The following is a 24,763-nucleotide window of genomic DNA, read 5'->3' as shown; positions in this document are numbered from 1 at the left end:
GTTGTGCATAATTCCTTTCTGCTTTCCAAAGCGTTCGAGACGCGAAAGCAATGGGTGCTTGTCTTCCGCCCTCACCCGTCTGTGACAACACGGCGCCGACTCCGTAGGGGGAAGCGTCGCTCGATAGGAGATGCTTCCGTTCGTCGTAATGAACAAGCACAGTGGAGTCTCTAATTAGCTTCTTTAGCTCTTCGAATGCGTTTTGGTGCTCCGTCCTCCATTTCCATTGCGCTTCTTTGTGCAAAAGCATGTACAATGGTGAGGCCACTGTCGCTCTGTCCTTTAGGAAGCGGTCGTAAAAAGCAAGCAGCCCTAAGAATGCTTGGAGCTCAACTTTAGTTTTCGGCTCTGGTGCATCCATGAGAGCCTTAACCTTAGCACACCTTCTTTACCAATGTGGTGTCCTAGAAACTCCACGTTGCAGACCCCAAACCGACATTTGCCATTCTGAAGGCGCAGACCCATACTGTCCAGTCTTGAAAGTACTTGGTCCAGCCGTTCATTGTGCTGTTGCGACGTTTCGCCGCAGACAATTATGTCGTCCAGGTACACGCTGGTGCCCGGAATTCCAGCGAGAGTTGTCTCCACGAATCGCTGGAATATCGCCGGTGCTGCTGAGATTCCGAATGGAAGTCTTTTGACCGCGTACAGTCCATTCATTCTGTTCACAGTCAGTACTTTTGCTATGTTTTCAGTGACTGGCAGTTGCTGATAGGCTTGAAACAGATCAAGCGTTGAGAATATCGTTCCACCTCTGAGAGTAGACAGTACCTCTTCAGTGGCTGGAAGCGGATAAGCCGTTTTCACGGACGCTGCATTTACAGTGCTTCTGTAGTCGCCACAGAGCCTTAACAATCCAGACTTTTTCCGAACAAGCACCAAGGGTGTCGCCTAGTCGGAATGCTGAACTGGTTGCAAAATGCCTTGTTGCTCTAAACTATTCAACTCTTCCTTGACAGCTGGTCTAAGAGCAAGGGGAACCGGTCGAGCTATGCAAAAGCGTGGTGGGACGTTTGGCTCTAACTCTATGTTGACTGGTGGTCCCGCGTAGCTTAAAACGTCTTCAGCAAAAACCCGTTCAAGCTTTTCAAGCAGGCGACATAGCACTGTGTGTTCGGTTCGCGTGGCGTCTTGCATTTGGTTTACGCCTTGCAGGCGTATTTTTAGCGCATTGAACTAGTTACGGCCCAGAAGGCTGCACCCGTTGCCTTCCATGACATGCAGTGGAAGAACGTAATCCTTCGACTTGTGCCGAACTTGTACTTCCGTACTGCCAACGAGTCTCAACTGCTCATCTGACCACGTGTGAAGGTTCAAGTCTGATTGCACCAGCAGAGGAGGATTTGTGGGCCAGTTGCGCTCGTAGGTTTCCTTGCTGATTAGCGAATATGCTGCACCAGAGTCAACCTCGAAATCGAACATCTTGCTATTGACGCGTAGCGGTAACATGAACTTTGGGCATGCCTGCTGTGCTGACCTCTTTGGCGAACGTGACATGCTTGTATTCTGACTTGCAGGCTTAAGCTCGAGATGATGAGTTGCAGTTTTGCATTTTCTCTTTGTGATGCAAGCCCTTTCGATGTGCCCAATTTTCTTGCAAAAGTTACATGCAGCATTGCGAAACTTGCACTCACACGGGTCGTGCGGGCCCTTGCATCTGTAGCAGCGTGCCTTGCGCGGAGTGTTCTGTGTTCCCTTTGCACCTTCTTTCTTCTGGCTTGTCTTGTGCACTTCCAGATTTTCTTTTTTCAGCTTTATGCTGTCTTGCTGCAGGGCAGCGCTCTCCGCCCTCTCGGCGAGGTCGAAAGCCCTCTGGAACGTAAGCTCTCTTTCGGCGAACAGACGCTGTTGAAGAAGCTCGTTGCGGATGCCGCAGACGAAACGGTCGCGTAACGGTCGCGAAAGTTAAATCCGCGCCGAGTTTCCGTAAAGCGGCAGCGTAACCAGCAATGAACTCGCCTGGTTTTTGGTCCCGTCTCTGGAATTTGCAGCGACAGTAGAGCTCGGATGGGCGTGGGTCATAATGCGTAGCCAAGGTTTGGAAAATCTCGTCGCATGGCACTTCTCCTGGGCTCTTAGGTGCAACCAGTGCGCGGACGGTTTCGAATGTCTCCGGGCCGCAGAGAGTCAGGAGCAAGGCTCGCTTTTTTTCGCCGTCTGTGATGGAATTTTCCATGAAGTAAAATCCAAGGCGTTGGATCCATGATGTCCAGGACTTCCCCGAGGAAGGCTCGATGGAGGCTTGCAAGGATGCCATCGCCAGTTGACTCCACCTGTTTTTTCAGTGGGTTTTCGCTTCCCTCGCCGCCAGTGTTACATGCGTCTGGTACGTTGCTTTATTTGATACACATTCAGAGGACACATGGGTAAGTTACAGGAGAGGAGGCTGTGCTCTCGGCGCATGCGCTGCCGCTGGGATCTCTGGCGGTGTGTTCTTGCGGTGCTGAAACCGAAACTCGCGCACTCCACACTTCAAAGTTAGGAAATGCACACTTCACGGATAAAAAAATTAATACTGCCCTTTGCCGCAAAACGTTTTTTTCCACACAATCATTATTGAAGCTATGCGAGGAAGCTTTTCTTAGGAAATATAGTATCTCTGCGATTTCTCCTTTCGTAAAATCTAGGTTGCGCACAAGTTACCCAGAATACGCTCTCGAACAGCGTAAATTTCTTTTAAAAAGTTATAGCAACTGGTGTTACAGTGGTAAACATTCCACAAGCTTGCTAGCAGCGACAAACTGATGACAGACTGTGGGCACCATTTTAATTTCGCAAAATGTGGAAAACAGTTAACAGAAGGAAAATGTTTTTAAATTTTCACGCTAGACTGTTGAATTTTATGCACGTGAATGAAGACGCTTTACTTTCCGATTCAGTCGCTACGAAGGATTTTTTAATGGTAATGGTACTAAGACTTTTTAAACTAAAGCATTTTTTGTGTTCTCAGGGTAGTCAATCCAGCTATGTTGTCATATTATTCTGAAGCCTAACAAGAAGATAATTGTGTTTTGCAACGAAGACAATGTATACAATATCAGGAAAAAAATCGTACACTTCAGAAAAATTGTTTTTTTGGGACATTCAGCTGTTAGTTGCCGAATACAATTGTTCAAGTACAAAGAGGAAAAGTGTCAGGCTGCACAGCACCATCGAAAGCCGTTCATTTCAGTAAACTTATTAGCCATGCTTCCTTAATTAAGTGCGAAAGCAATTTTGAATTTTGAGAACGGGCGCAGTAGACCAGCGAGAACCATGCTCGGTCTTCAGTTCAGTGCATGCCTGTGCTAAAGCTAAGGGAAAGAAAACGAGCACTCTACTCGCGAATGCGAAGGTGCGCTGCGCTTGGACTCCCTGCTCATGGGCACGACTGTGACAAATAGGAATGATGCTTATTGTGCAAGTTTTTAGCGCAAGGGCATCTGGTGCCAAGGAGCGGCATGGCACATTGTGTTTTCGAGTGTTCAAGGTGGGATCAAGGACCCATTTCTCAACAATTTCACCCTAAAGATGCCGAGCACCAGGCCAGGGGAAAGCTTGTGCCCATTGGATCAGCAGAGGGTAACCGGCGGCACTGAGAATCGAACTCCGCACTTGCCGTATTTGAGGCGGTCGCTCAAACAAATAGGCACCCACTGCGGTACAAAAATGAGCTTCGAAACCACTGCTTATATGGAGTATGACGCCACACGACGCGGTAGTTGCAGTGGCGCACGAGATGGCGGTCAGCCTTGCGTTTCATACCACAGCTACCAGAAGTGCTATGACGTTCAGAGCCGTAATCTGAAACGAACCATTTTGTTTCCCATTTCTTCGGCCTGCAAATCCCTGTAAAAAATCAAGAGCAGGCGAACAAGCAGACGGTGAGCCACAGACAAAGCCGGTCTGGTCGCGCCCCGCCATCGCTGGCCAATGAAGTGCTGCCAGTTTTAGTATGACTAAGCCGCATTTTGATTTACAAGGGATGCCGAATTTCATTGTCCAGAGAGGATTAGCGACTATAAAGCTCGTCTGGGGCGTCAAACATGTCGTCCTGCTCCGTAATTTGATCGCGTCGGCGCCGGTCCACCAGTGCGACCTGGGCTCGACACACGTGTATGCAAAGCAGGTGGAATCGCGAGCATGCTTCTACAACGACCACCGTGGCATCTTCCCTGATGTATTACGTCACAGGGAGCAGAAAATAATGACAGGGCACCAAACAGAATGGAAATGGAATGTATCTTTGCAGTGTACGGTCCCAGGCACGGCTTTCAACAACAGCACCGTCATCGTGGCCAGTGCTCCTTCACGTGAACACTATGGCCACAGCTCGCAATGTCACCTTGCAAACGTTCCTTTCTAACACGCAGTACACTTCGCGGTTAGTCAGCAAACAAACGAAAGCTGTTCTTAACGATCGTGCCCCATGAAAACGGGTCGGCTGTACTCATCGTTTGACAGTAGCCATGCTGATGCACGTCATGGTGAGCGAGCCGCCCGTTCTACGTCGATGTCTCTTCATAAAAGTCACATACCATCCCCCCCCCCTCCCAACAGAAGCACCAAGTAGGTGTGTCTGTCTCTCCTTAGCTCCGGCAGCTTCCTGCACTACAGTGAAGAGCGAATACTCCGCATCACCCGGGAAGGGAAAGTGTTGTCAGCTTACAAAGCATTTTCTAGCTTAAAACAACAACAACACATCCCGGCGAGCATCCAAGGCGGTGTCACCCCCTGACATCCTCGGCCAGCGGCCGAGGGTGTTGGGGCGCGTACCTTCTCTGTTGGACATTTAATGTCTCTTCTCTCTCTCACACTTAAAACTAGAAGTGTTTCGACTATAGATTATGAATAAAATCCGTTTGAATGCTACCGTTCATTATTTACTTAGACACCTTCACCACGCAACTGACGGCTGAGCATGCCCAAACAATCATTTCCCCATTTTTTCCACAATTCATTCTCGGATATGGTGAATACTGTTTCCCTTTCAAGAGCAAAGTTGTCGGCTTCTTTCTCTAGTGAAAAAAAGTGGAGGAATAAAGTTACTTCTACACGACCGTAAAATATTGAAAATTTCAAGATACCGTTATTTTGTATTTAACGTTTGATACCTGAGTAAAAATAGTAGAAGTTTTTTGCAGTCATTTTTAATGCCAACAGAATGTAATTTTCCACCATGAAAAAAATTATGACCAGCGCGAAAAATTTTACCTTTTTACAAAATTCTCAAACTATGCTTTGCTGTCATTTTTTGAAACAAAATGGCTGCTACACGTAAGCAAAAATTTTGTTTCAAGATAAAAACTGGGAGACTATTTGCCGCGGTATCACTACGTACGGCGCTCTTATTTAGCTATCTGAGGTAGTAGTGCGGGGCGTCAGGATCCTTTCGTAGTCAGTGAACGGCTTTAATAATTTTCTTGCACTCAAAGAATGAACCGAAGTTCAGGTAACCCGTCACATAACGTAAGTAGCTCTAATTCAGCTCCAGTTGTCCATATTACTGCCATTTGGCACAGATTTAGCATTGTTACCATTTGAATCTTCCTAAAGTCGGATAAAACAAAAAACGAAGCCGGAAATGAAACGAAGGAGGGCATCCTTCCAATGTAGTCGACTTACAGCCTTAACATCTTGTTCAACTTATCCGACACGTTAACGCGCGCCTGCTACTGGTCTCTTTGCGATGCTGCTGTTTGCCACGTCATGAGAACAGGTAGACGCTACTGGATGAATAGCCTTTTACAGAGTGGTTTGCCGCTTCCTTTCTCAGTTGTATCCGACGATATTTGAATCCACTAATGCGGAAACGATGCGACAGTCATTTACAACTAAAGAACGCTGTGCGAGTGCCCCCAAACTATGCCCTCGAGCCAACGGCGTCGACCTATTCTGGTAACGTCACGTTTTAATCCCTGGGGCTTAAATCACAGGGCCGGCTGGTGCTTTCATGAAATCGTAGTAACTGCGATGTCATGAGAATCGGCTGAAGCACATGGCTAAAGGGCCTCCATCAAAGGGATTTTCTGCTGCAATTAAGAACTCTCCCCGAATATATGCATATCCGACTGCCTGTGTATGGTGCATCGCGCCACCGACATCGATCAAAGCGGAACCTAATCCCTTATCCCAACGGTGTTTTTTTGCAAGTTTACATTATAGCACAGTTTCCGCATTAGTGGATTCAAATATAGTCGCACACAACTGAGAAAAGAAGCGGCAAACAACTCTAAAAAGGCGATCCATCCAATAGCGTCTACCTGTTCTCATGACGTGACAAGCAGCAGCCTCACACGGGCTGAGACCATTAGCAGGCGCACGATAATATCTTACCCACCAGGAAAATAGCAAGCAAGATGTCAATCATACACAGAAACCTTGTTGAGGAGTGTTGACTAGCGCCACCCCCAACAACAGTGGCCGACTTAGAACGCCCTGTCATACCGCAAGCGCCACGTTGAACGTGATAGAACGGTGCGGGCGGCACCTCTCTGCAAGACTTTTATGATATCACTATATAGTATCAAGACTGCCAGAACAGACGTCCTAGCTAAGCTTTTGAATATTGAAGGATAACTAATGAAGAGGCTTCTTAAGACACAAGTGAAGGAAGCCAACAGCCATCCATAACAAGGAAGCGTAGGGGAAACCTTTATGTGTGTTTCTAGAGTTAATTGGACATCATTATGTAATCTCTCTTTCCTTAAATATAGCAGCATAAATATTAGAACAAAAACATCCACAAGCGGCGATGGATGCTAATCCATGACCTTCGCAATTTCGAGCATCGTGATCTATGAACTTACCTGCGGCGGCCACTGTACACTCTTCTAACCTGGATGGTATTTGTGTTGCGTGAAGCCTAACTTGAGAGCGTTCACCAGCGCCACCCCGAAGCAAAGACGCACTTGAAACGGTGTAACACCTCTGCTTAAGCTTTCGTTTCTCTTAAAATAGGTATTAGATTACATATCTGCTTGACGAATTTTAATAGTTTTAGTGCCCTCTTTTTGTTCCTGATACCTGTGTTCTTTCCAGTTAGCTCCGCAGTTTTACCTTATTGCATTCGTTAGTAAAACGATCAAAATATATTGCTTATATTAAAACTCTACCCTTTCTCGTGCAGGTAAGCGTTGTTCCAGTTGTCTAGGGCGGTCTGTTACGCTGACTTGTTTCGCTCGCACCTATACCTAAAAATTTAGAACAAGCGGAAATTTTAAAGGAAAGTTATTCACGAACAGAATTTTTACGGATATTGTAAAGTTGCACCAAGACAACATACATATCCACAGATCCTTTCTTGGTGGACTTCCAGTTAACTGCTATTTGGTGTTTCAAATTAACCCCGTCACTTTTCTATAATAGACACCTAATAAAGCGAGTGCATGGAAAACTTTAGAGGCAACATTTTGATACACATCGGAACATTAGACAATTATCAAAATTATCTCAATAACAGTATCTTACAGTATTTCCCACTTACCTCACAATTAAAAGTGATGTTCAAGAAAGCATGCATTGGTTTCGCAAAGAATAACTTTGCTGCTATTCTTCCCGAAATTACGACACCTGATTAGGCGAAATCTCCAGCGAAAAAATTGCGAGTGTTCCAAAAGACCAAAATAAAACACATTGCAAAATGGAGCAATGGGTTTTCTTCAGTACGTCAAGATCAACCTGATAATTTTCTGGCCAATGCGAGAGTTGCATCGATTTCCGATAGAACCAGCATTATGCACTTGAAATCAAGATAGGAAGTCGTGCTACATTCAAGTACATGGCCCTAGACTGAACGATCTTATCTTGAGAGTGGAAAAAAGTGCCATTAAGAGCCCAATTGGTTTACTACGCGCAGCCAAAACCTTTATATATTCCAAGGATTATGCGGCATTCGTTCATTCGCCGACCATAAACCGAAACTGCGGAGCCTCGTCGAAATGTTTGTGCCGAACAGTAGTGAGCCCTGTAATTTTGAAGAAGGTTGCCTAAGGTTCAACGTTGGTAAAGTAAGCGAATCTCACTGCTAACCGCCATATTTTTTCGCCTCACTCTTATTACGCTTGGCTATACATCTTTCAAAGCGCACTTAACGCAGTGATCAGAGATTCAACGAGGTGAATTTATGAGAAATCTATTCCCGTGTTAAGAACAAAGAGTAGACGCCTTGAATCATCGGTACAGCAAACCAATGCCTACTGCACGAAACGAGGACGATAGCGCAGCTAAATCAGCAGTTTCTTGGTGTAGATATGCTTCACCAGACGTTTTAAAGCAATGAGCCCCTGCTAATCATATATTAAAATTTAGATCTCCGCTTCCATTTCGTAGCATAATCGCCAGTTATAATTGGAAATAATTTAATCTTTAACAACAACGAGCGTCGCGTTAAACTATTAGTGACACTCCGCTTCTACTTGAAAGAAAAAGGAAATTAAGTTCCCAATGCATGTCCAAACCCTTCGGGGAAACGCTCAAATCATTCATCAGCAGAGCGGTGTTCACAGCCCTGTTGTTTCTCTCTTTCAGAAAGATAATGAGGACAAGAAATTGGAACGAGAAGACAGCGCTGTATTCCGACTAGGAATTTATTAGTATAGAACTTATGTGCTCGTGAGTCTTCATGAACAGAAAAAAAATCACATGAACAAAAATGTAATCCTAACATGTCAACCTTATATCACGGCGCGACGTTTTTAAACCTTTCCCGTTCTGCTTTATTTCTATGCATATAAATTCATGCTCAGTTACAAGACAATAGGCCTTGAAGGCCTATGAGTTGTAAAGGACACTGGATAGTCCTGAATGAGCATGTGTCTGCGCTCCTGGTTTTGCGTCCACGCTCTTGCGTCTTAGCAGTATGGTGGACAGTGTAAACAAGGCAAAGAGCAATTAACTAGATACTGGGGAAATATGTGCATGCTATTTTCTATCATCACCAACAAATAATCCCAAACTAGTGCCAAAGACGAGAGAGCTTTGCAGATTTCTTAGAGACGAGCGCTTGCTTCATAAAAAATAACACTATTGTGTAATTATTAGAAATAGGCTAGGTTAGAAAGCTCAGTTACAGATATTTATTAATCTCACCATCCATTTAACTATCTGTGTCTTCAAACTACGTCGAAAACATGGGAAAAATATCCCGTAGTTGATACACCAATTTTGCATGCAAGTGCTCGTAAACGACGCTAATGCAGACACCCGTCCAGCAACATACATTCTCCAGCTCTCGAAATTACCGGGAAGCATTCCCTAAAACCCTCTCCTGTCAGCGAACCCATGTTTAACTTAACAAGACACCTCATTGTCAGCTGAAGGAACTACAACTGCAGCTAATTTATGTAATCGGTGATTATAGCAGAATTGTTCTCTTCAGCCAGCTCGAGCTGCTAGCGAATCTTGAGAAAATTTTGAGGTATGAAGTATGAGTTCAGCCTTTAGGCTCATTGTAAAGGCAACTAACCATTGCAGTTTTCTAAATGAACACAATAGTATTTGAAGCCCTTTGTTTTTCTAGTCAGCGATATTTTATCGTAGTTTTCACTCTGGCCAAGAGAGAGGACGTAACTTTTTTTTTGTGCGCAATTTTATTTGTGTTATTCTTCCGCAGATAGTTCCATACGTTCACTACGACGAATTTCCAAACGGAACGGTAATTACTGGTCCACTCGGCGCTGTCGTGGAGGCCCTCGTACGGCATTTTCGTCTAAGGTATGCTACCCATTTTACCATGCATACGCGCTTTCAAGCTAGATTGTGTTGATGGCGAACAGCGTGCTATACAATTCGTCAGTCTGTCAACTAAGACGCATTCAGTGTATCTGTACATCACGTTTAAGGAACGTTAAGAGAAGAACCCTGTGCCGTAGGATGTGGAAGGTAGTTAACAATGTTAGGCTGCAGACAGCACGAAACTGCCCTTTTTTAAATGCATTAAAAAAGAATTATAACACAACTTATGCTCTCCGCTCCGGAGTCTCACAGGCAACTAGCAATCCATTGTCGTTCATATGACCCCTTCAGCCTTTTTGCTTCCGCGTGAATAACTTTTACGGGAGTCGTGCGTTGGATGGTTGTTGAGAGGAATGAACGGGCCTGTTAGTAACTAATCGGGGCGGAACATCCAAGAAAAGATACCGACGAAGAAACCATGACACGACACGATGAGAACGTTTTGTCGTAGAGTTCTTTTTTGTCCTTGCTTTTCTGCGGTGTTCTGTGCCCACGATCAACGGTTCGCCTGAAGTAGCAGCAAGGCACGCGGCGAAGGAGGTGTTTAAGCCATGTGCATTAGAGATGCAGGCACAATTTCCCAACCATTGCACGAACCTCCAGCAATAATACCCCGCGATGTGTAGCTTACAAGTCATTGTTCTGCTAAACATCAAAGTGCTTTGCAACGACTAAGATCCGAGGTTCCTCAAGGGTCCAACTTGCGCCGATATTTTTTTATCTATATGTCAACGATTTGTATCATTCCTGTGAACATAGTCGTGCATTCGAGTGTGCGGATGATACCGTTCAACAGTATTGATATATTCAACACTATTTCTAGCAAGTCATCGTAAGGTTCAACAGTAATCTAGCCACAATAAACGATGAAAAGACTCAGTTAATGTACTAAGTTAATTATGCAAAGCCAATTCCTCAAGATTTACCAATTTTCTCCACAGACGAAATTGTTGGCAATGTATAATTTCTCCAGTTAGGCCCGTGTCAGGGGTAAAATATTCGGTGCGTTGTTTTAGCCAGCCACGTCTTGGAATAGCCATGTGTATCATGTGTGTTCTCAGCTTAGTAAAGTCGCAGCTTTACTAGACCTTATTAAAAACTTTGGCCTTTGTATGCTCGTAAGCAAACTGTGTTAGCCTCAGCCTAGAGTTTGTTATGCACGGTATATCTTGTTTTATTTTTGATCAGCGTTTTGTAGAAACAAGGTCGGTTGGTTATTGAAATCCGCCCATTAATCGGTAATTCATTGTTTTCGAAGGGATCAAGAATGCAGCGATTTTCAGTTTTTACTTATTTCTCACTGTTTTGATGTCTTCACCAAAACTGTTGTATTTAAATGCATCTCGAAAAAAAATTTTTGTACACAATATGCTGCCTTTCGGGAGTTTCGTACTCATGGTCGCTTTATAGAACCTAAAATGCGAATTTGATATGAGAAGCTGCTTCGTATGTATATTGCGCTGCTAGTTTTTACCAAGCACTTAAATAAATAGAAATAGACTGAAGCCGTTCTTTGTTGAGCTAAGGTATTCCTTTCATTACTATGTTTGATAGTTTGTATTTTTGACTCTTTTCTTTAGTTTTTTACGAAGTAGCTTTTTTTGTCTTCTTCAACGTTTCTGTTACAGTGTCTATTTTTATGGCAGCATATGCCAGTTGCGGTACCTGCTTCCGGACGCTGCCACTCACAGCATCTGAGGTTTGGAGAGGCCCGCATTTCGTTTTCTGTACAGGAAATAAAGAATATTATTATGACTATTATGCTGTCCACCGGTGAACGCTTTGAAGTTGCCTTTCGAGTAGAAAATGAGGCTTTCAACAGAAACGGTGAACAGAAAGCTTTCGCTTAATGACGATTAGGTTACACAGGGGAGGCTGGCGTGTAGTGCTCACAGTGTTCTTATTGTTTGTTTGAACTTGAAGGTCACAAATGCTGTTTCCATCAGAACGCGTGTGGGGTTCGAAATCAAACGGAAGTTTCTCTGGATTTCTTGGCATGGTGCAAAAAGGGGTGAGTCAATACCGAACTTTATGGGCGCTATTATACACTTAGACGGCATTTAACTTTTACAAGAGCCTCTTCTTTCACTTTGGGAAGAAAGCACAATGTTTATTTTTAACATGCAATGTCTCCTTTTACAGCACTTCATGTCTCGATCGAGTGAAAGTACAAAGAGGCTATGACAATGGTGCCTGCATGGAATTTTATACAGATGAGCCCGTCTCTTGAGTAGTTCTAATTTTGCACTAAATATCTTTAATTATTCCTATGCCTAAGAATCAGTTCTTATATACCACTAGGAGAGCCTTTAGTGTGCCTTATCTTTTTCTCGCGAAGTAAAAACTCCTTAACGTTATGGGCTAAGCATTAATACACACTTACTGTACTCTTCCAATAAATTTAATGCAGTCGGTTTTCGACGAATCCCTTTTGAGGGTCTTTCTTTGGAGTAAGCAAGGAGCATTTCAAGGTTTTAGCAGGCGCTTGACAGGCACTAAGAGCGGAAATTTAGGCTGGCTTGTATGGGTAGAATATCAGCTGCTAAAACAGAAATACCAGTCTTGCTGAAAAAAACTTTATTGTAAGGTAGAAAAGAGCAAGTAGTACTATATTATGGGTGTCGTCGCAAAGGGCAACTCTATCAAGCACAAGTGCAATGACAAAAAAAAAAAGAAAAACAGCAGGTTTCTGATGTGCTTAGGGGTTGCAAAAATTAATAATGCATTAAGTTCTATTTTAAACTGGCAGCACATATTTATTGAAAAGGAAGACAAATAAAGAGAACCTAAATATTAAAACTGAACAAAAACCTTCGTGGTGCCACAGGCAGCAACTTCTCTTTCGTCACATGGAGGCTAATGGAAACAATAAAATGTTAGACGATGTGACGTCATACATGATCCTAAAATCCCCGCTCGGCGTGTTCGCTTCGTGGACGCTCAGCTGATATAACCATTGCTACCAAGTATATCATTAACGAGCTTAAAACCAGCTGTACGTAGCAATCCCTACTCATCAGTCCTGACTGATGTTCGCAATGGCAGCTTACCCATCGGTAGCTTCACTTGCCGCCGATACTGCCGACTCATCGGCATTCGGATGATCCAGGTATCCAGCTGCTCCAGCCGCTCCAGCCGCCTCATACCTAAAAGAATCGCACTCTTTGTGGTGGAGAGGTCACTCAAGTGTACACCGAAGTTCTTCGCGAAAACTTACGGATGAAAGATGCCTGCAATGCCCGGCTATTGCTAGACCACTCCACTTGCTGCCAGCAAAAATAAATCTCGCGTTGACGTTGTGTTCTGAAGACTACATCACTGCAGAGTCCCGGCCTTGATTTAGAGGCGCGAGAAAACTCAGTTAAATCTTGTTAAACTCTGAATCCAAATATCTGAGCACAAGATGCATCTTTTGCTGCGGTACAAGCGACGAGAAAGCCTCGAAATGCCGAACTATCGGATTTTGCTAACAACACAAGTTTGATTAAAGCGCATCGGATAGGGGGGGGGGGGGGGGGCTGAAACATTGTGGAAGTTAATTTTTGGCCCCACAGTAAGGAAAAATTTATCGACTTCCTCTTGCAACAGTCATAAAGTGTACATGGGTTTATTGATGGCTAACTATTGTTAATGTCTCCTTCTAGGGAATTGACATCATGCTGGGGCCAATGGCACCAACCACTGCTCGAGCAGAAGCTGCCGACTTCACCGCGCCGTATGACGTCAACTACGTTAGCCTAATGACCTGGAAGCCTGTGAAATATGTCGACCCTTTCAATTTTGTCTTATCCTTCGACCTGAACGTAAGATTATCACTCTATTGCTTTTACTGGCGGCCTATACATTTCACTTCGACATAAATTCAGTGCTGCTGCACGGACACGGCTAGGCAGCATTCTTCAGTGCAAGATGAAATGCTCGCGAAAACATAATTCTCCATGTGCGTCACTCTGAATTAATTACATCTGAACAGCGTCCATAGATTTCAGCATTTCAATGTGGCTGGCATTCGTTAAAAAGACAACATATGTTTTTTAGGGATACGATTAATATCTTTCTAATTATGTGCCTCTGAAATACACATGTAACAGTTATTCCGGCGTATTGCACTATCTGACTATTCTTGGGCTCACTACCACCGATATTATTATGCGGAAATGGAGAAAATCAGCACGTTACGCAATGGAAATTGCACCAAGGTTTACACCAATTTTTACTTGTGGTTTTCACACCGGGTTATTGGGCGTATGAATGGAATCCAATGGGCCGCCATCCCAAGAGAGAAATTTTAGACCGTTTATACTAACGAGATCTTGGCCGCAGGAATGAGATGGCAAAAAAGAAATTAAGCGTTATTTAGACATCTTACATGAAGAGACCAGTTTCTGCATGCGCAATTTTCATCACGTTCGCGAGCCGCAGATTAGCTCAAGTACACACTCAAATCAGGAAGGAAGACTGAAGATGCTGTCTCAGTTAAGAATAAATGTGGAAATAAAGCGTTACGTGCGGTGTTTGCTAAAGCAGCGAAGATATCTTTTGTTTCGGAGAAAATCTCACTAGTTTTGGCAAACTCTGGAGTAGGGACCTATTTCTGGAGTTTTCAGATCATTTCACAACCTGGCACTTAGCTAATCAGGTGTCTCACTCTACTGCCTGTAAGAAAGCTTTCGCAATTTGAAACAGACATGGTAACAATGCAGGGAGGAGAAACTGGCAACAAGTTGGGGAAGTTTGATTTATATCCCAAGCCGAGCGTTCTTGAACAAAAATCTTGAACATGGGATTATTGTAATGTACCATTACGAAAATAATGAAGCTAATGGTCTATTCGTCAGATGCGTAGCAAAATATTTCTTTTAAAGTCTTTCCAGCGCTCGCATGGAGTAGTTAGGATTTGCATAGAAAACCAATGAGGAACATTCTTGGCGATTACAAAAACGTTAATAGCTCAAAAATGCAAATGAGAAATGTGCAGAAATATTGTTTTTTATATTGAAATTTAACGATAAATGAAAAAATTGCGCTCATAATTTCTTTCGCGTTGGAAAATGCCTTTGTGCAGAATTTCTGGGTATGCTTTAAGCTTGCATTTTTTTCAGAGCAGGTATGGCTGGGCATTTTCTTTTCCTGGCTCCTTCTGGCCTTTGTTACGGCGAAGGTGGACAACATTTCTGGCCGATTGTTACGGCACAGGAGAAGATCATTCGCCGAGTTCATTTGGATCTACTTCAAACTACTGTTTCCAAATGGTAAGAAGGTTATGCGTGCCTAAGTGTACTTGGAATGTTAAGCGTCCCAAAATATAAGTGAATATGCGCCTATTTTCCTAAACAAGAGGGCTACTTTTACAACGTTAGCTCTGTAACCCAAGTGAACCGGACTTACACCGTTTGTTGACCTCCGCAAAAATGACATCAGAGGGCAAAGGTATACGCGCTACTTGGCACGCGGAAGTGTCACGTGGCTCATGGCCTGGGGCACGTACAGCGTGGTCATTTCATTTCATTTTATTCCTACTCTTGCCATACAAATTATGAAAAGACTGACTTAACCCAAAGCCAGAGGCTAGTGTGGGGTTCAGAAACAAAATACATGATGGCAATGACGCAGCACTTGTGTAAAATGAAAAGCATAAAATCACGGCGAAAAACCAAAATACAGCATACAATGAGGAGAAAATTAAAGAATGTGCATTTACAGCAGAATAAATAAAAATCTCTCATGAACAACACGGTACAACAAACACAAACAGAAAACGACTCTCACATAGGTCAAATAAGACTCATAAAGTGTGTTATTAATGTTTTATTTGTTTCATGAGACTGTTTTATTTCTTCGAGGCTTGTGACGCATCCCTGGAGAACGTGCCGTCTTTAAGTCGGCCTCTAGCATAGTTCAGAACCTTGGTCGGCTGACGCAGCTAGTAAGTACTCCGCGAACTTCGGCAGAGCTACAAAGCGGACTATGTCAAGAGCGAACGTTTTGCTTCGGGAAAGCGGAGTGAAAGCTTCCCCTGCTGTCAGCGCGAGGATACTGCTATACTTTAGCTTCTGATGCTTAGAAGTCGAGATGAGACGAGAGCGCCGGGCTTCCTCGCATTCAGGCAGAAAGGTCGCCACGTTGCCGCTCCTCCTATATAGGACAACAGCGAAAAAGTCCGCTCCAGATCATAGACGGAAGAAAAATCCCACCATCGTGCATGCTAGTACAAAAAAAAAATAAACCGCCAGCAATCTGATGACCCCAGCCATCTTAAGGGGATATTCAGGACAGCCTGAAGCTGCCATGCACCGATGAGGTACCACGCTCGAAGCGCTACGAATCTACTCTATTTTCCATAGAGTGGTGAATATTTTACATTTTTTGCTTTGAAGTCCGGAGAAAGTGCCGTAAGTTCCTTTATTTCATTACATCTATGAGCAGTATGAATTTTATTTAACCCAACAAATTGGCGTTCTTGTCAGAAAAGTTTAGTTTAAAAAAATTTATTAGACCTTGTTTTCTTATTTGATAAGTTAAGATGGCGGTAACAGCACCAAAAAAACTTTTGCGCTAAGAAACAGGTGGGACAGCGTGGACGCCGTTTCACTATTTACAGTATTTTACTTCAAAAAACAACGAATACATTTGAGCGCGAAGTCTATGTAATCTGGCGTTAAAAAATATTTTATGAAGAAACGGAGTAGGAGAGGATGAGTAGGATCCACGTTGTGTAATGTTCTTTGACAATGTGTCTATCACGTGCTTTCCCGATTCTGACAAAGAAATATAGGAGTAACATCACGAATAATGTTCAGTGGTCCCTAACAGAGACAAAAAATTGCTTCGCAGGTTACCCGAACAACACGGCATCGTGGTTTCGGCTTCTCCTCGGAGTATGGCTACTTGCTATGGTAGTCGTAATGGGACTCTTGAACTGCACCCTCACTTCTACGATGCTGGTCAGGAAGACGACTGACTACGTGGATAGCTTCGAAGACCTCTTGCGGTTTCCCAAGGTTAAGATTGCGACCGAAAAGGCAACGTACTTTTCCAAAATTCTTAAGGTAATACTTTCGCTAATCACATAGTGTGCTGAAGTACGTAGAAAAAGTGTGCAAGAACGGGAAAGTGTTTCTATTGCCGCAGATTGCACAGAACACAAGAACGACATTTATTTCTACACAAGTTTTGGGCTTAGATACGAAATGCATTAGTTATCAAGCATCGCGTCAGGCAACGTTTATCGTAAAGGCACTCGTGTTAAGTTTCGTCGGTCGGTTTTCCAATGCTTGAGGTACCTTTCAGTAATATTTGACAGTATGTTTTCGATCAGAAACAGAGCACACATTTTTCTATACCCCAAGCCGACTACTGACAGTACTAAATGGATATCAATGACAACTTCACTCAATTATTGTGCTCAGCAGGAAGGGTCTTCTTAAGTATGCTGCCGTTGAACCGACGGAAAATACGCATTTATGGCTGAAAAAAAAAGAATTTAGAAATGTTTCCTCCGCTTGATTTAAACCCGCTTGGTTCTTTCCGAAAAATGCGCGTTCTGAGCAGTTTGAAATGAATGCAAGTGTAGACTTGGCTTTCAGATGCCCGCTAAAAATCGCTGTCGACGCAAGCAGTTATGGTTTGAAATTGGCAGTAGGTGGCGACACTTGTCTTTTGTTTTAAGGTCTTTTCTATCTTGAAAAAACGGTGTTTTTGGTTATAGGGGTCTGTTTGGGATCAGAACGCTCTCTAATTTAACCATACACGACAATGTGAATCTCCCTTCAGTGTCCCTTAAAAGAATTAGCATTTTGGCTCTGTTCGACATTTGCTTCACTGCAGCTCATACTGAAGATCGCTGCTTTTGTTCTTGAGGTGATGCTCGTGTCAGTGCGCACAAAATGTCCTGAATTTCCGCTTAGATTTTTTCCAAAGTGAAGTCTGAGTCAATCGCGGTGTAGCATAGTATATGCGTCTTCAAAATTAAGATGCACGTTTCAGAAATGGGACATGTAGGCGCTCGTCTTATCGTATAGAAAAAAATATTTTGGTACTGATGACGACGATCTAAATGAAAATTCAACTAACATAATTAGGCAGCAATCACTGCAACCTCACAAACCGGGAACTACAACATAATGATCCAGAGCAAGACCCTCCCTACGCGAGCATTTTTTTAAGGAGCGGTTAACTGACCAGGTCTCGTTCATATTACTTTCCTACAATAGTAAAATCGTGTAGCTTTGAAAACCGCCCAATTTGTTCACAACACTGCAGCACAAGCTGCAATCTTCTCAACATCTCAATCTTTTATTGAGGAGCATTGCAAAGCCTTTGTTAAAATAATGATTATTCCTCGCCGCTAAGAGGATGCTTAACTTGGCGTCGAATTACTAAGTGCTACCAAACCCCCATTTCGGTATGAAAAATTTGTAGTTTGTGTTACTCATGGCATTGTCATTATTCAGCGACGAAGCATGAACACAAACACGGCTAAAATGGAACGAGATAAAGGAATGAGCGGGCGGCCGCCGCTAAAAGCCGAACCCTTCTTTAGTAGGGCATAAAAAGACGATAGAAATGAGAAACTCCTGTACAAAACTGACTGCATACAATGCGGAATGTAAGAAATCTCGCGTGATTCACACTAGAAACCTCAAACACTTCACAGAGTCATTTAAATAGTGGAAAAAATCCTACAGAAAGTAACATCGATCTATCCCTACGAACGCTTCCTACTTTGGCAAGGCAACCACGCTGCCCAAGAAAGGATCAGCTATAGCCTGTAGAGGATTGCACGTAAGTGCCGATCTGCATGCTCGGCGGCAGCTTTTCTTGCCAATTATTGGAAGGCTACAAGAGCGGAGCATCTGTGATTGCGTCATTCCGCCAAACAGTTGGCCACACGGCGACACGCCTGTTCGCCTGGCGATTTGCTTCCGGCGCCATCGGTTCTTCTGCGTCGCTGGAGTAAATGGCGACATTTATTGAAGATCACTAGAACAAAATTTGCGTAATGAGTTGCATTGAAGTAAACAGTTCTCTTTCCTCTACTTTCTAACGTTTGTAAATGGAAGTTCTTTTAGAAATATGCCTGAAAAAATTGGCACTGCACAATCTTTTAGGGCATAAGTAACAACTACAAAGCGCTACTATATTCCGCTCTGCTAGAAGAGACGGCGTGTTTCGGATCTTTAGCGCTTGCTTCATTTCCAAAAAAAGTTGTGTCGGTTTATAGAAATTAAAACAAGAAAAGTTTGTAGATATAGGGCTTAAGATAAAAAGGATATGTGTACCGCTGACTCGACGTTACCAGCGCCATGGACAGCGGCGCTTTACATGAACTCACCGCTATCTGTTTTTACACAATCTTTTCGCGTTATGGTAGGCTTCATTTCAAAATTTTTTTTCTTGTTTAGAATTTGTCTGCAACAGGAGAAACAATTAGCGAAAGCTGTTCGACGCTTCTGAAAGTTTCAAGTCAACAGGCCCCGCTTTGTGCATGGCAAGACTTGGCAGAGGGAACCGCCTAGGCTTTACAGGCTGTTTCTGTGACAAATGTATCTACTCATTTTCTTTATTTTCTCTATTTGTTACCCTTAACGACTGAAATTTCGAGCCTCGAAAGACTTGCTACCTTATTTGCTTTCTCAACCTTTTATGTTTCCAGGATCCGGTTGGCGAGACATTCACAAAGCTAAGCAGCCGACATGAGCAAGTGTTCAGCATCTACCGGGCCGGTCCAGTACTGGACTCTGTCATGGACCAAGTGCTCAAACAAAAGAAGGTCATGATCGGAACTGACGTGATGCTAAAGTCGCATATAGCTGACTACTTTGTCAAGACTGGAACCTGTCGACATCATGTCACCAGCGGCGTAGGTGGAGTCATGCATATTGTGATGCTCCTTCGAAAGACCCTGCCCAAGGACTTCAAAAGGAAGCTCGACCGATTGTACGTATTTCAAGTTTTGATAAAGGCAGAAATTCCTTTCACCATTACGTTTACGGCGAAAAAATCTTCCGTGAAGGAAGATGTTGCGTACATAGGTGCTGGTTCAATTTACGCATTAACTAAAAATACCTGAGCTGGCGCAGGCTCAGAAAGACATCTAATATATCAATAGATGGATTTGTATTCCTGCATTTTTGTTTAAAGCTTCACAGTTGCCTGATTACATCTGCTGTGCACAGCGAAACCTTAGAAGACATTCATTCTTTCTACGCTGGAAAACTGTCCTACTAGTAATACTCAGCTAACGCTTGTTCGCCAATGTACGAGATTACTGCTCCAAGCTCCCACTTTTCTAACGTCGCTGACTGCCCACTTCAGTCTTCTCAGTCTTTTTTCCCGACAGCCATGTATCACTAAGAAGGTTGCCAAAACTTTCTAACCACTTTTTACAATTTTGCAACTGTCCTGGACCAATCTATGCTCTGCAAAGAAAGTTGAGATTTAAATTAATGCAGCTATGATGAGTACATGCATCAAATTATGAAGGAGAAAGAAAATTTGGTTATCACAGGCTTGCCAATTAATATAAAACTCTGCCTCTCTAAGCGTATCACTTTAACTGACGCGCTCGAGATAGTCAACAGTGTGTCGTGTGTTATCCTTTGTCCTTCAGCATCACCCACGTCAACGAGTGTGACGTGTACCACAAAGAGATGGAGTGGCGCCTGCGCAATTACACGATGTGCAAGAATGAGAGAGACGACGGCATCAAGCCACTGGCCATGGTCGACTTGCAAGGGGGCTTCATTGTACTCGTGGTTGGTGTAGGTGTCAGCATGGTGGTGTTCCTTGCTGAATGGACTTATACGTGGAGAACACGAAGAGCTCGACCGCAGCAGCGGAATCAACTGAAGGCTCCCTAAGAACGTAGCCTCGTTTGGACGCGGGAATATTGTTCACAGCTCTATTACATTCTTATGACTGATATTCAGTAGGTTGGGAATATATTGCTCTTTATGCCCGCGAGCTAATCCGATCGTAACTTGAAATAAACAAATCAAACATTGTTTAGAAAGAACGAAAAGGGTTACTAAATATTTCAAGCTTAGCCAGAGTATTGTTGGAAATTAGCAACACAAAGATAAAGGGCGCCGTGGCTGAGAACTTGAGTACACCAGTAATAACTCAAATGATACTGCTGTCCTGAAACAATGGCGCCGGGGTGGTGGTAATACTGTTATGAATATCGAATCTGTACCAGCCAACTGTACACGCACTTAGAACACGAGCACTTATAGAAACAAAATTATTGGCTATTTGCTGCATGTAGAGTATTCATATATCCCACTGTTATTGACTGCAGTCAGATAGCTAATTCACACCGCCTTATATTCCCATATACCCCGACGGTTAGGTCCCGCTGGTTAGTTCCTTTCTAAGAATGTGCCAGAAGCTGAACCAGATAAACTGCAGTGCAATGAAATCATAGACCCATTTAAACTGAGTACTTAACGATACTTCTCTAAGTGGAATAAAAATACGTGCGTTTGGACAAGGCCGTGATGTTCTTTATACTGCTTCTCCATGTATGACGTATCGCTAAACCAAATACTAGCACTTTCTTGCACAGTACTTAGATTTAGTAGTACTGACACAATTTTCAATATTTTAAGTGTGACGCAAGGAACGAGAACAAAGTACATCTAACAGTTGATGGCGCCAGACTAATGTTATCTGTTCGTTACTCCGTCCTGTGCGCTACACTTAAATTCTGGAGCATACAAGCATTGTAGTGAAATAGTACAATTTTTCAAAAATCTACGAAGTGCAATCGCGGTAGGTCATCTGATTTCTTCACTTATTTGTTTTTCCAAGTGGCAAGACGTCAGTGGTTAATAAACATGTGAAACCTTCGAAAGTTCTCCTTCCTCTATGTGCCGCAGAATGTCTAAAATGAAGATTTGTCGTAGCATCAAAGTACCGCAAACACCCACAATGGTGGGCTGAGCATCCTTTCTGTGAATATGAACAAGGGGCGCTTTGCTACTTCTCTACACTGCGCATGGCATCCCATTGCAGTTCAACGGCCGCTGTGGTGGCTCCGTGGTTATGGCGCTGGGCTGCTGACCCGAAAGACGCGGGTACGATCGCGGCCTCGGCAGTCGCATTTCGACTGCGTCGAAATGCTACAGGCCCGTATACTGTGATGTCAGTGCCCATTAAAAAACGACAGTTGATCGAAATTACGGAAGCCCTCAACTACGGCATTCTGTATAGCCCAAGTCGCTTTGGGATATTAAACATGAAAAAACCAAAACTATTGCTGCACAATCCTGATATGTATTCATCTTCGGCATTAGTATGCAAATGTGGGGTGATAACAGATTGTCTAGTACCCCTTCTCTTGCAGAAACCTTAAACGGGCTCAACGATGGCAGGCCTCTTAATGCGGCCAGAAGAAGCCATTATTCTGTTATTAACCTTCTTCCGTTTCTCATTCTTCCGTTATTAAACGTTTCAGAAATAACGAAGCGGGTATTTTCCCTTTCGGAGACCCACCATCGGCTTGAATTGATGAAAAATGGCTGGCGGTTTAGCATAGTGAAGTCATAAATATTGTGCGAAGGCACAATTTATTGCAGGTGGACACCACCACCACGCACCTGAAAGCCTGACTGAGGTGTCCCAGGGAGCCAGTTATGCGCGCCTTGAACTTCGTCGTATGTATGCCGGCCACATAAGCTCCAGTGCCCCGTATCTGCAGGAATGTTTTCAACGCCAACACGCATTGCTCTAGTGGCGTGTTTCTGCGCCAACAATGTCGACGCCAACACCTGCAGAGCACGTCTATCGGTCACTATCCCAACAAAGCTCAAATCTCGAATATTAGTTTCATAGCAGTATTCGTTGATGAAGCACATGATGTGCAAAGCCCAGTGTGAGAGCGTGCTGCAGTTTATCACGAGGCATATTCGGCTGCGGCGATAGCACAGTGCTCTCGCGCAGTGGCCTGCGATGCTTGTCTGTTCACGCGACCGCGCGTTCGAATGCCAGGATATTTGTTTTATTTATTTCACTTGGCACAAAGTTACAAACACAGCAAACATATAAAAATTGCAAGAACTTGCATGAGGCTTACCAATCATAATACTGTTTTCGTACTAATGAAATTTTATAACAGGTTACCCAGCCTTTGAAGGATGCAGACAGCGACTTCCTGAAGAGCTTTTGTACAAAAACCAAGAAAGGGGACAATTAAACATTGAAAACCTCTCTTCTCTCTGCGAGTACCTCGCAACCCGTTCCCTCGGACTGGCTCTCCATTTCCACTTTTCTGCCGCGCATCTTCGCGTCTGGGCGCCGCTTTTTGATAGATGGCAGGTGCTTTGTGCTAATCGCTGGGCATTCGCGACTATTGGAAATCAAAATATATATGGAGGCCCGGCGACTTGCCTGTTCAACTCAGCGCTGAATGCTGTCGGTTACAAAAGGAGGGCTGCTGAACCGGCATGAATACCCCAAGAGATAGCAGGGAGCCTTGATTACATCTAGTCCGCCCTCACATTTCCTCTGGACCGCCAGCGCTAGACGGTTCATTTGTTTTGTTTATCGGGGCATGACTGAACAGAGGCGGCTGTCAAAGACTGCCTTTTCCTATGCAGCAAGCTCACTTTTTTTGTTGTGTGAGCGACGAGCATGCCATCAGTGCCCCCCCCCCCCCCCCCCAACCTATACTATTTTTCCCGTCTTAGCGATGGTGACAAGGTGACAATAACCTCGGTTTGCCCATTCATGGGATTTATTCACTGTGTGTCTACGCGCCCCGCGAAGAGCAGAGAGCTTTGAGAAAGTTATGCAGAGCCTGAACAGATTCATCGACCGGCGTTCTATAATTGGCAATTGGTGTATTTTTCTATACCAGCTATTTTGCTTTCTTTAATAACAGTTAAGGTCCTCTATAGTTAAATAGTCAATGTCTGTTGTTGCAAGAGGGACTAGTTTTGTGAAAGACAACGATGCTGCTCCAACTTCCATAACGTCCTTGAGAAGAAAGAAAACGGTGACACTTCGGCAACCGCACGATCCGAGATAATATTTGGCTCAAGAAAAGGAGCCCAAAAGTATGCATTGTTCGCACAATGCATTTGGGAGAGCATTTCTGGGGCAGAACATAGAGAGAAGCTGTCAATGCTTTCAAGTTTGTGCACGTTATCGCTATTGTGCATTGTATTAAAACAATGTGAAAAAAAAAACACTCCCCTTTCGAGTAAGCACCGTTAGGCCTGGTTCAGAATCTTCGTTTTTGTAGAGTAAACATCTGCCACTCTGCAGCCGGTTCTGCAGCCAGTCGCCATTTTTGGTGTAAAAAACAGGTTCCACAAGGCGTGTTGTGCGTGTCTCGTGAGTTCGTCACTCTATGCTTCACCTTCATGAGAGGAAAAAACTTGTGGCCCAGAGGAATACTCAGAAACACTTCGCCAACGTCTCCCCCAAACCGAGCGCAAGCCATGGCTCTGTGAAGATGCCGAACTGCAGGCCCGTATGGCGTCTTGAAAGGTTAACGACGACAGGGTACTCACGTTCAAGCTTGCTACGTCGAGAAGGTGAGATAGGACAAGGAAGTGTGTGCCTGCCAAGCCGAAGCCACCAGACGCAAGAGACAGCGGAGCTACGACTGTACCCCTCATTCTTCCTGACTTGATAAAAGGTGCCATGGACTCTGGTGGGACGGTAACATAGTGATTGCATGGTAGAGGTTGCGTCTCAATGCGCCCTGACATAGGGAGAAGCAACGAACAGACGCAGAGCACCTACTTCAGACTCCAGTCTAGTCAGAGGATCAGCGAGAAAGCGTGCGCTAGTCTTCGAGACGGCCATTTCCGCCTAAATCAAACGAGAGGTGTCGCAGTACACGCTAAACATTCTATGTTTCTTTTTTTGCGCCTGCAAGGTTTAGGGATGTGAGTTTGCGGAAACAATGATAGCTGTGTTCCCTCACAAGCCAGGCACTTGATATTTATTACAGGAGATAGATGAATTATGTCATCCCCTGCTTTTATGCTTTTCATAGACATCGTTTTTCTGACCGCACAGAAAACTTCTTTCCCTG

At 43.9% G+C, this 24,763-nt stretch overlaps 1 protein-coding gene across 1 annotated transcript; it reads left to right on the top strand.

Moving 5' to 3' along the window:
• The first annotated feature begins 2,362 nt into the window (after nt 1-2,362).
• On the top strand, nt 2,363-20,576 carry LOC149329798 (ionotropic receptor 25a-like). The gene is made up of 7 exons (XM_089559303.1): nt 2,363-2,366; nt 11,343-11,413; nt 13,359-13,517; nt 14,822-14,966; nt 16,549-16,763; nt 19,370-19,653; nt 20,327-20,576. Exons 1-7 carry the CDS (start codon nt 2,363-2,365, stop codon nt 20,574-20,576), a joined length of 1,128 nt encoding a protein of 375 aa, XP_089415429.1.
• Nucleotides 20,577-24,763: the final 4,187 nt, after the last annotated feature.

This window comes from Amblyomma mixtum, chromosome 9, assembly GCF_055824585.1.
Source record: "Amblyomma mixtum isolate Tamu chromosome 9, ASM5582458v1, whole genome shotgun sequence".
NCBI lineage: Eukaryota > Metazoa > Arthropoda > Arachnida > Ixodida > Ixodidae > Amblyomma > Amblyomma mixtum.
This window is presented reverse-complemented; position numbering and strand designations above follow the sequence as displayed.